Consider the following 12967-nt stretch of genomic DNA (forward strand, 5'->3'; position numbering starts at 1 on the left):
AATAAACAAAGTGACCTTAGGAAAATAGAAGCAACCCTGCAAGCCTCACGAGGAGATCTATCGCCAGAGTCACAACAGTTGCAAACCAAAGGAGCGTCTCAGATGGTCCAAAGCAGTGGCGAGGAGCAAGTAAACCTCAAAGTCAAAGTCAGCCCTGGCCAGTGCGAATCCGTACCAGAACACATCCCGACCAAGCCACATCCGACCAGAGGCAGTCAAAGCGTCCATCGCGGACCAAGGCAGTGAAGGTGGAACAAAGTCCGGACCCAAAATGGCGGCATCCGTTAGGTAGACGGGCCAGAACAAAGGGAAATGGCGATCTTCGTCGACGAGACCCTGAGACTCGACAATGAAGAACAGGACATCCAGCGACGACACACCATCGGATAGGAGACTTAGAGGGAGGATCATGTACTGCAACAGAGGAAGGGAGGATGAGGTCGACTCTCCGAGGAGCAAAATCGGGCCGCCGCTCGGGCCCCTGCAAATGGCGGGTCAAATCGCTCGCCTGGATCACAGACTTCAGTGCAGGCGCTGCGGCGTCCGTGGCCAGTCACGAGCAGGCATCATCAAGTTTTGCCGCCAGGGAGACACATGCGCCGGTGAATTGCGAGCGGAGCGCCCCAATCGCCGCCATTACAGATCTAAATGAATGTGCGCCATCCATCCCCTCCATCCCGGGGTCGAGAGGACGGAGGGGGACACAGTCTCCAGCCCACATCGCTGGGCTCCGGGCACACATTCGGCGATCACATCAACAAGGGCGCCCCGTACTGGCACACTCAGGACAGGCACCGGCCGTGGGTGCAGCCCGGTAACCCCGGGATCGGGAAGCGAGGGCCAGGCACACAACCCACAGCCACGGTGCAGGAGGATCGCAACACGCCACAGTGTCTCTTCTCCGGCACCATCCAGCAAGAAGGACGAGAGTCAGGAAGGGAAAGAATTATCCAGACCTGGAAGACCGGCCACAATTGCGGTCCCACAGCTGATGTTGATCAGGGCCCTCTCGGGCGATTCGAAAATCGAGGTCCCGGCGGCAGCCCGGGAGTAGGCCAAAAACGGGACACGACAGAACTTCGTCACCAAATAAGGTAGGAAATCCGGGAAAGCACCGCTGGCATCAGGCAACCTTCAGACATCCAGGCACAGGGCGTGGGTGGAGGATAAACGACAGGATAGACGAGCCGCCGGCGGAGGTCGGCGGAGCCGGGAGCTTATGCGGCCATCTTGGTTCGCGGCGTAGCTCCCCCCCCCCCCCCACTGGCTATTTTTAATTCCCTGACCTACTGAGACTTGTTTCCCGTCCCAAGAAGTGAACCTTTATTTATTTTTGGAGCACGTCGTGCTTAAGCCTGTGTGGCTGGGCCTGTTGCCCGCGAGAGGAACAGGTGAAATTTGTAAACTTATGAAGTCAATGTAGTTTTCAAATTGCCCCAGGTTTGATGCATTCTTGTCTTAGATAGTCAACCCAGCCAAACAAGAGAAACGCCATTTTTATGGGAAAAGTGTTGAACCCTCAGTAGAAGGAAGTTTGTGAATCCTCTCAGAATCTGGGGCATTTCCCTCAGAGAAATGTGACGAAAATAGTGAAAGTTTGATGTTTGCAGGGCATTCTGGGTAAGAAACTATATAGGAGCCACACAACCCACACCACCTTGGATTTACCTGGCTCTCTCTGTTTCAGAAATGCTCAGGGCTCGTAGGGTTTCCTGCTAGCCAGCTGACCCAGAGCTAAGATAGTGCAGCCATCCACCATAGCAAGTGATTGGAGATTGGGGACTCACCCCCTCCTTGCCAAGCCATATGTCAAAACTACGCCCAAAGGAAACTCACATTTTCTCTCACTTACCTTGGGTACAAAGATACTGTAGGCCCAATCGGGCAGAAAAGCCAGCTGATGGGCCTTTAGGGGTGGGGGCGACACCTGGTGTCATGACGCCCAACCCACCCATTTATGTTTTTTTAGAAATATCCCTTATCACCATTGGCCTTTCTGCAACCTGGGGGAGAAGACAGACTGTTGGGCCTGTTATTGGGAGGGGGTACATCCCGATGTCTGGGTGGGCCACCTCCACCACATTTTTTTTGTTGAAAATAACATTCCTGGTGTTTGGTGTCTAGTGGGTTTTCTGAACACACCAGGGGAAGATTGTGAGTAAACCCTTCAAATAAGTGCTTAGGGGTCAGAAAGACGGCTGGGGCCGTTATGGGGATGAAGCACGGCCCAGTGTTCTGCAAAAGTTCTTTAAAGAAAGTTTTACACCATTTCTTTCTTCAGTCCAGTGGGTATAAACCAAACACTGCATGGCCAGTTGGCCCATTATGCAATGTGGCACAACCTAATGCCTGGCTGGGCTACCCCTACAGCTTTACTTGGTTTTTAAAATATGAATCTGTCCGTCGATGGGGTAGAGTGCTGAAAACTCCCCCAATCTGCTCCCTAGGAAGTTCAGAAACACTGTTTGAGCAGTTTCGGCGATGGGGCACAACCTGATGCCAGGGTAGATTGCCCCTACGCCTCCTTTCTTTTTAAATAATGTTTCCTAGTGTCTAGTGGGCTTTAGTGTCATTTTAGATAGGGGCTCACTCCCCAGTCTACCCACCACGGGACATAAATACCATGGGAGCACGGCCCAATGACAGGATGGGCTATTCTGATCTCTTCTTTTTTGTTTTTTTCTTCATCCCTGGCGTCTAGTGTGGAGACCCCACCGCAATCTCGAATTATGCTATCTCTTACTTTTTATTAGTTTAATTTTCACCAATGCGCTGCACAAAACAAGATAAGAGCACAACTGTGGTCCTCACGCATACAACTCGAACAGTACCCATATAGGCGGTATGATAGACTTGTACTCTTCTAGCTGTGTCGATCCCACAAAGAATCAGGCTAAATGTTTGTAAATGTTAAGTTGCTGCTGATTTGTAGGTCAACAAAGGGAAACAAGCACTGGCGTTGCCAATAGGTTTCGCATTTGGAAAGTTGGAGCTATTGGTTTTGTAAATGACATTTTATATTTATATATTGTTATTGACAATGCCAATAACGATATATAAATATAAAATGTCATTTACAAAACCAATAGCTCCAACTTTCCAAATGTGAAACCTATTGGCAACGGCAGTGCTTGTTTTGCTTAAGGCCTTTTTGGATTCCCACAGAAATCTAAGTGGCCCAGAGACTGGCGAAGAAGTCAAGACTGCCTCTCGCCTGCACCACAGGCCGGGCAGGAGCTCCCGGGAGTGGGTGTGGTGCGTGTCAGAGCCTTCCTGTAGGGGAGGGGCCGAGGGGAGTGGTGGTTTTAGTGTGTAAAGCGTACTACAAGGCACCACCAGTGAAATGTCAATAATATAATTATGTGCCTGCTTTCTGGGGCCGCCCCGATGATGAAACCTGAGCCAGTGATGTTTGACTGGTTGTTGATTAGCATCTCAAACGGGAATGCGCTATAGCGCTTTGATCGAGAGTACATGATTCCCCTCTCTGGTGAGCTCTTACGGAACTGCCTGCTATTTTTTGATTGACCTTGACTGGATGAAGGGGTGGGATGGGCGTGCCTGGATTTGAACCCGGGACTTTCATATCATCACAATGAACGATTTTGGGTCTAGCCTCAAGAGTCAATGCTGAGAATGTCAGCGTCATGCGTGTAGAGCGACCGCCCTCAATTAAGATTTTGTCACAAACCCACTCTTAATTTTGCCACGCACCTTGTCGCACATTTCACTACATAACAAGTAATCAGATGAGGTGCTGCCCACTGTGGTTAAAAGTTCCTGCGTTAAGCTCCGGCGGCATGTGGTGATGCAGTCGCCCACTGCCGCACATTTCAAATACTGTTCCATTGGACTTGATGGCAAGGTAAACGTTCCTAGACAACAGACTGCATTACAAGTCCTTTAGTAACCGTTATCAGGAGTTGATGGACCCTTTAGTATACTCAATATCCTGGGATTCTGGGTAAATTACCTAATCTCCCGAGCATACCAAAAAAAAAAAAACGAATGTATCCCTGTGTTACATAATTGGTGCTTGTGTAAAGTGTTCCATTACATTCGAGTCGATTTCGCACTATATAAAATTGCAACAAAAAAAACAAACCCACAGCAGGAGCCAGCGTATTCGACCAGCCCTTTTCCAAGTGCCTCTCGTGGCTCCAAGGCTATGGTGTGTCTGACAGGTAGAGAGCGATGGGCGGCCGATCGCAGCGTTTTCTCCGCATGCCAGCCTCTTGCAAGGTGTCGTCAGGGTTAATGTTTCTAGGGTGCATTTTTTTTTCAGAAAGGGATTCCACTCGGGGCAGGCGGGGTAGGCGAGCCGTGCAGCGGCTTTCTTATTCAGCGTAAAAGGCGCATGTGCACTCCCTGGCATTCCAAGGTCCATGTGTACTGTCCCGCAGTCCCGCATCTGCGAGAGGGTGGGGTTACACCTGAGGTGCCTGGGGGCTTCACTGGGCGGGCATGCGTTGAATCCAATATGTTAACGGAGTACGACTGTGCCAGGGGAAGCGTGTGCAACCCCTAGCTCTAGTGAGAAACAGATGCAAACATAGATAGAAATGAGGAAGTCGCAGTACTATTTCTGTGTGGGTGGGAGTGCATAAGCAGTTTAAGAGAGATTACTAACTGCAAACTGATATGTATTGTAGCGATGGAGCAGTGTGTCTCTACTCTCATAACAACCGGGAGCGTTTTCAATTTATAGCAGCAGTCAGGGAAATATGTGTATTGCCTTATTTGTTATTATTTTGACGCAGGAGTTTACATTGTCAAGCTGCGGGCGGGGGAGAGCTCCTGGCAAATGGCCTCGCAATGCTGGCAAATGGCCGGAGGGAAGCCGGATGGGGGCGGGAGAGCCTGGTGGGGGGGGGGCGGGAATGCGAGCGAGGGGAGTAGAAGTGTGGCAGGCGGATTAGGGGGATGCGCGTGCTTGTGTGGTCACGTGACCCGCTTTTGTGGTCACGTGACTCACATGCACTGTGAAAAAACCGCAGTGGTTTGACGAGTCGATGGAGCACTTGAATTCTCGCCTATTACATTCGCAAGCGAATGATAATAGGCGAAACCTAAAAAACATGATGTTAATAGATCAATACAGTCCAGTTTTTCATTTGCTAGAAACAAATCTTTATTGCCTTTGGTTTGGAGGAATCGGGTGCTGTGTTTAGTTCGCCTGTTAACCCCTTCGCTGCTCATGACGAGCTCAGCTCGTCATGCAGTACACTGGTCGTGTGCTTATGACGAGCTGAGCTCGTCATGAAATAAAGTATTTCAAGCTTCTCCAGCACAGAGGGGGAATTGCCTTAGCAGTCATGTGGTTAAATAACTCTACCCCTGTTTGCATAGCTCCAACTCCAAGCATTGGCCCTGGAAATGAGTCATAACATGTGGGTGTAGTATTTAATGCACCACATTTTGAATGTTTTGCCTTTTTCCAGGAAATTGTACCCCAATGATTTTAGCAGGTTTTTGTAGACACAACATCTCTGGAGAAAATTGCGGATGTGCGGTAATTAACACATCCTCTAAATATCCCATGCAGTAATGATTGACTGACTTCAAATTCCAACCCCTTATAAATTTCTCTGTACACATGGTTCAGAGTTTTCTTGTAAGAACCTAGTGAGAGCTTAAAAAAGAGAAAGGCTTATCATCGAAGGTTAACAGACCAGATAAGAACACTGTAGAGATGTACCCTACTTGATAATACAAGTGCAAAGTAATCCTGGGGAGTGTAACACAGTGAAAGGTAAGAACCCAAACATCAACACACTGAGGAGGGTGTTTGGTTTTATCATATTGTATCATGTTGTTTATCATATTACTTCGCCTCATAAACAATGAAGTAAGATCAAGACCAAGAGATGCGTAAGATAAATGAAGAGGTGGCTAGGAAGATATATAGCAACGAAAAAGGTATGTAGAGTTGCCGCGGTATGCTTGGGATGGCTCATCGGGTATTGTTTCCAGGTTGAAGCTCTATCTTCAGAACATCTTGTGACAGTGACGCATGAGGACATTTTGAGGCTGGCTCATTACATGCTCAAACCCTTGCACTAACTTGCCCAAAGGGCTGATCTTTACTAGTGCTCAGTAACCATAACCATACCCGTGTACCACGCACCAAGGTGATATTTTTTACCTCAAAATACAGTGCTGTTAATAGTACCCAGCTGCCCACTGTAAATCATTTTATTGTGTGAGCATAGACCAAAGTGCCCCATGGTCAATGCTTATTTTTAAACTTTAGTTATTACATTTTCAGTACGAAAAATATTCTAAGAGAGAGAGAAAATCAGGCTGTCTCATAAGGAGTAGCATAGCTTGACAAGTATTTCAACGCCACTGAGCAAGGCAAACAAAAATGGTAACAAAAAGAACTAGCAGGGCTAGACCCAGTACTTCTTTGGAAGTTGAGTCTGCCATAACTAATTCGCAAGATGACTGCACTTCATAACAAGATTGATCACTGCGTGAGTCTGGACAAAGCACCATTGGCACAGATTCAAGCACAAGTTTAAAGACACTGACCCAGGAGCACAATTGTCCCAAAAGTCCTGTCTCTATGCGCGTTCATAATCTGATGCTGAGTAGGTAAGGCTCTCCCAAAATGTGATATACACCTTCATCCTTTCTGTGAGCCTGGAGCCTTAGGTACCAATAATTACAATTTCCACACTATAGTGGATTTTGAAGTCCTTAAATTATTTTTTTGTCTGGATCAATTCGCCAGTCACCACCCTCTCTTTGTGTACCAGTGATGAGGACTGAGAGAAAAGGATTGAAGCAAGAGAGCATGCGATGAGGAGGAGGAGTGTACGGGGGTATTGTCTGACCACCTTGCTTGCGGTTTAGGACTCTGGGGTGAGAGGGGCTTGGAGCTACCAGTAGGAAGGCGACTGTGGTGAGTACCTTCTAATGAATGCCCGTTTTATATCTGCTTACTTATCAACAGATAGGGTTCAGATCTCAGAAATACACATTGCTTAGGTAAAAAATCTTTTAAACAATTACATTTTGGCCACTTTTTTTATATTTTGTAATTGCATAGAATTTCCTTTTCGTGGCAAGAATATAGCAGTCTTGCGGTCTTCATAATCTAAACCAGTGCGTTATGATTAATCGTCGTGAAAACTGAATTTTCTTCCAGACGTAGTTCTGTTCCATGCATTATTTGCTGATGAGGCATTAACGTCTTGTGAATGGATTGATAATAAATCATTCGTAAAGATGAATATTGTGGTAAATATTTCTCTGCAGATTGACTCCGCGTTTAAGGCACTGGAGACGTTACCAGAGGATGAGAAGCTCGCAAATTTAACATCGCTAAAATTGAGATACTTCACTCCACGTGAAATCGCCAATCTTCATGGATTTCCGCAAAACTTTGGTATGTCTCTGAGGACTAATGAAAATAATAATAATGATTCAAAAAATACATTGTTTTCATATATAGTGCTTTTTGCGCAGTTTATCTGTCAGTATAGTGCTGTAAATAAGATACACTGCTCACATTGTGTGACTTGGCAATTATACAATTTTATTTTCAAAACTGTAACTGTCATCAATAAATATAAATGACTTTATGTGTTAAAAGAAATTATAACTTTGCAAATATCATATGTATGTACATCACTATTTGCACACCTTGTTCCTTCGTGTTGACTTATTTTTGGGGGATGCCTTCATCTTGTATACAAGAAAGTAAACAGGACAAGGCTTGAGATAAAGAAAACCTTCTATAGTAAATGTGCACCGCTCCCATATTTCCGCATACTGTATCTATAGTTAAGCACTGATTTCTGTGTCATAGTTAAGTTATTGTTCTGGGAAAACACAAAGCTTTTCTCTTGAACCTTTGCTTTATTTCTTGCAGTTTTTTCATTCGCACTGTAAATTATATTTTTTTCACCTGGTATACCCGGTACAGTATTTACTTAGCTTCACTTGTTTAGTGTGGATGACTCTCTTCCTCACCTGTCCATTGACTACACAACATTTATATTCATTTTTGAATAGGTGGATATGTGTATAGCTAGAAATGTTTCTTGAATTGCTTCTTCAAATACAAGACAGGGGTGAGACATTTATTATGAAAGTATGAATTAAGGTTCTATGGGCCTTGTTTGGAGTTTGGAGGACGGGATACTTCGTCATAGACATGGCAGTTAACCCATCGGCTTTATTACAAGAGGTATTATATCCTATGGCAAGGACGCTCAACATCTTGTGATTCTGGGCAAATCACTTAATCTCCCCTTGCTTTCCAAAATGAATGTGCCTAAACTTCTGTTTGCCTTCCCTGTTCAACTGCCTTAGATGCACACCAGGAATAACAACTGATAAAGGATAGTACCATCTTTATGTGAGTTTAAGTGCTGTATGTTGGGTAAGAGACCGAGCTAGGTCTGTCAGGTAACGCGGCTGTGGGAGCAGTAGACAGGTATTCATGACGGAGGTTGGTGGTGCATATGAAATTATGTAATTGAACCCATAAAAATGTTAGTCCACCTCATGTGACAAACATGTTACTGAAAATACTGGTCAGTAGGTTTAGCACCTTTTGCGGCACACAGCCTGGAATACACTTAGGGCCTAATTATGAGGCTTTCCGACCGACATTGTAGGTTTAAAATCCGACCGCCGTATTATGATGATGGTGGTTGGAGTTTAAACTGTCCGAGGAATCTGACTCGGTTCCGACGGGCTCAAGGAGCCTGTCAGAGAGGCCTCATAATCCCTTAAGGATGGCGTTTCCGCCGTCAAGATTATGATGTTGGTTTCTGACAGCCAATCCATATCAGCCTTTACGACATGGATTGGCTGACGAAAACCGACTTGAGGGGCCCCTCCTGGCCCTCTGCATGGGGCCCTGGGGGGCACGTTTGGTGCCCTCCTAAACATCCATTGAAAACATCAATTTTTCTATGGGAGCTTGTGCTGCGGGCATTTTCTGCCTGCCGCACAAGCTCCCATAGAAAAATGTATGTTTCCGACCACACTTTGTGCAGTTGCATCCAAATGATGCGGTTGCATCCAAATGATGCGGTTGGAACCGCGGAGCTTAGGTCATTCGGTTCCCATTCTGCAACGGTATCGGGCTGACGTGGGTCAGTCCGACAGCTTATTCAGGGCCTAAATAGTAAATATGTTCTGTGTTGTGGGTGTATTTGAACAAAGGAGGGACTGGAGTAGGACAATATTTTACGGGGTCCAGTGTACAGGTCCACAAACTAGTAACACAAAGAGGGTACAAAGTTCCCCGGGAAGAGTGACGGAGTAGAGGTGTGTGTGCTAGAAAGAGGGGGGGGGTCCCCTTGTTGGAACTAAAACCCTCACACACCCAGCAAGCTAGGTGTCATGCTTCATCATATGGGTTCTGCCCCTCCTCAGACTGGCGCTGCAATGTCTGACGGGCTCCCGAAACCGGGGCTCTTTATCGGAGATCTTTAGTTCCGGCCGTATGGTGCATGCGTGTGAGAGGGCGGGAGAGTGTGGTCGTGACGTGAAAAGGTGAAGTTAAAAAAGGTGGGTCAGTCCACAAACTAATTTATTCTCGTGGTAGACTCCCTTGGTTAAAAAAGGTGAGAGGGGAGATAAATGCCCTGGAACTATCCGAGCAAATTAACTACTACCCTCTAGTTTGGTCGACATGTTTCTTGCCATAAAGGCAATTCTTCAGGACCTCAGTAGATAGTACCACACAGTGAAAGAATTATAATAGTGATAAATAAAACTTGCAATATGGTATACAACCTTCTATGGTCGGTAATACCGGAGCGCAGGCCGATTGGTCCTTCTGAAATATTGTGACCTTCTATGGTCGGTAATACCGGAGCGCAGGCCGATTGGTCCTGCTGAAGTATTGTGACCCCAGAAGATTCCCTGAGGTACCTCGCAGTCTGCTCCCGTGGGACCGGCTGATAAAGGTATGGTACCTTCGGCGGCGTACGGTCCTGGCCGATGCACCTACCCCACGGACAAATTCTGATCAAGGCGCAGAGCAGCTGTATTGACAAAGAAAAACACTGCTTCATTATTAGCTTCAAAATAAAGGACATCTCTACTACTTTATCTTGGCATACCTGTCAGGTTCTCGTTTACAAAGCATTGACAATGCCAATTGTTTTGGCTTTTCTACAGTGAAAACATTTTACCAAGATTCCCTAACACAAAGATCAAGTTTAGCACAGGTGAGTAGACAGAATACAAGTTTCAGGTAATCTTTAGCATGTTTAAGATTGAATATTGGCTGACAGCAATGTTGATAAAAGATATCAAATGGCCTCTGGGGTGCCAAATTAGTTATGGTGCGTAAAAGGAGAGATAAAAAAACGAGCAGAGACAGGATGTTGTAAGACATTATATGGATTATATTACATATACATTAAATAGTGTGTCTAGTTCTGCAATCGAATGTTATTTGTAAAGTTCACTAACCCAAAGGGGTCTGCAAGTTAGGAAACATCCGAAGGAGACCATGGAACTACACTCATGGATGAGAAAAGAGCCACGTTTTTAAGTTGCTTGCGGAACACTGAAAAGGAGTCCAGAGCCACAATATGTACAGGCAAAGTGTTCCATAATTTAGCTGTCTCTACTGAGAAGGAGCAGCCACCCCTCGGGGGTTGCGGAATCTGGTGACAGTCACTTTCCTAAGAGAGGATGATCTGAGCACTCTTTTGGGGGTGTACTACTGGAACACAGTTCTAAAACACTGTTCTAAATGGTGATGGCCCTTTATGTTTTAGAGCCAGGTAGACCATGCAAAGAACTTATTATATCACTCGCTTTCTGACTGGCAGCCATTGAAGGGAGCAAATGCCCTCCCTCACAGAGAGATGTTTAGACATATTCAGCACCAAGCGAGCTGCCTTATTCTGAATGACCTGCAATCTGTTCAGCAAGGACTTGTATATTTTCAGATATTAAGGAATGCAATAGTCGTAACGTGATGTAATTAATGCGATGACCATTGCCATCCAGAGTTCAGACGGGATAAGAGAAAAGATGTTCTTGAAGGTTCTAATGATGAACAAGCAGGATCTAGCGGTCCTGCTGACCTGAGAGTCAAAAGTGAGAGCGTTATAAAAAACGAACCCCATGTTTTTTGCAGATTCAACCAGAGATGGTAAAGGACCATATATCTGTGGCCTCCAAAGTTCAGACCACACCGAATGCTGCACCACGAAAACCAGACTTGCTGTTTGTCCAGCATTTAATTTTCAGCAGTTGTCCTTCATCCAGATAATGAATGCTATTCATAGATTGTTCAAACTTATCTGCTACCAGTGGCAGATTGTCCTACTTGGAAACAATAATTTGAGCGTTGTCCGCATAGGATAGCACCTGGAAACCGAATGAGCACACCTACTCAGTGAGGGGGGAGACATACAAATTAAGTAGAGTGGGGCTCAGGGAGGACTGCTTCAGAACCCCATTGGGGGAGCTTGAAAGCCTCTGCTCTTAAATTTCCACAACTGACTGTTTGGACCCTATCCATCAGAAAGGAACAGATGAGGTCCAGAGTCGTAGCCCTCGCCTCCATCTGATGGAGTCTTTGGACCAGGCAGGAGGGTGATATAGTGTCAAAGGCCGCCAACAGGTCCTGCATTATGAAGATGGTGGCACCCTCCTGGTCTACTTGCAAGCAAAGTTCTGAAGGTTTAATATGAAATAATGTGTCTAATTCGCTATCTTTCACTTGGAGTATTGCTACTACTTTTAGTGACCGTATGGAATATTGTAGCAAGTTTAGAATGATATGTGTAGAATCTGATGTTCAATTATTGAGCACTCATTCAGAGTATTGTCAAGTGCTTAAAGCCCCATCTGGAGTATTGTGCTCAGTTCATAGGACATATTCTACACTAACATAAAATACGTGGCAGTTCCCTAATTTTTTTTAAAAAAAGACAAATGTGTTTCTGCCCTTTCAGTGGTACTTTTAAGTGTGTTTCAGGGGTTGGAAAAGCCAGATGCTATCAACATCCACAAGATATGTGGCTGTTCTATGCATTTTGCATGGCCATCCTATACCCTTCCTAACCCCATGCTACCCCCTTGTGCTTAAGCATCCTAAAGCAAATAATGTGCTGGACCCCTAGATTCTGTGCCAAACCATGCTCCCTCAGCATACAAAAACCACACTAGATCCTGATTCTCTGAATCAGAAATTTGAATTTTATGCCTGCAGATTACTTTTTTGCACACCTAAATTCAATTTAAACTCACAAAATATTTGTGAATCGTACCTTGTAATCTGGTGTGTCAATGTCACATAATGACACCACATGGACGGTTTTTGAAATTGTGTTTATTGTATGTTGATTGTAGTGAGACATAACATTTATTCATGTTAAGTATTGTTTTTTCACAATCTCTAGATTCACTCAGTGTTTTATTCTCTTGGTGGCTTAATTTTCAATAAGTCTTTTGAATAAATATCCATATATCATCATGATTTTCAACAGATATTCCCTGAAGGATGTTCTAGTAGTTCCCACAGTTCCTGGAGAAAGACTGTCCCTCTAAGCAAAAGGTTGTGAAGTTGCACCCTCCACCAAAACTTTATGGCAAGGATTGGGGGAGGAGGAGAGTCAGGGCTGAAAAGGGTAGCATTATTAGAATCAGGGGTACTTTTCTCCAGTTTATAATCCATACTAGATGTGAGATTTTTTTTAAAAGCAGATGCGTTAAACAAACACATAAATAGACCAAAACCACTGCTCCCCATAAGTTGGGTTAGCTGCGGCCCTCAGTATCAGGCAATCTCTACTGCCTCTTTCACCCATTCTCCAGCATGCCTGGCCTTTCTTTCCATTCTTTAAACAGGCCTTCTGTCCCTTCCAGAAAAAAATGAACTCTTTGACGTTATCCATGGATCTTGATCCTTTCTTTTTCATCTCAGCCATTACTCTGAGGCCCTAGGGGTCCAGAGGGTCAGGGATTTGCATCTGAAAGT

At 45.2% G+C, this 12967-nt stretch overlaps 1 protein-coding gene across 4 annotated transcripts in view; it reads left to right on the top strand.

The window, feature by feature from the left end:
• Nucleotides 1-12967, top strand: part of TRDMT1 (tRNA aspartic acid methyltransferase 1) — a 295294-nt gene that overhangs the window by 273623 nt on the left and 8704 nt on the right. For all 4 annotated transcript variants that reach the window (XM_086941779.1, XM_086941780.1, XM_086941782.1 and 1 more), the window contains one exon: nucleotides 7264-7393. In XM_086941779.1, coding sequence (XP_086797905.1) covers nucleotides 7264-7393 — 130 coding nt within the window. The remainder of the gene's footprint in view (nucleotides 1-7263; nucleotides 7394-12967) is intronic.

This window comes from Lissotriton vulgaris, chromosome 10 (assembly GCF_964263255.1).
Source record: "Lissotriton vulgaris chromosome 10, aLisVul1.2, whole genome shotgun sequence".
In the NCBI taxonomy this organism is placed as follows: Eukaryota; Metazoa; Chordata; class Amphibia; order Caudata; family Salamandridae; genus Lissotriton; species Lissotriton vulgaris.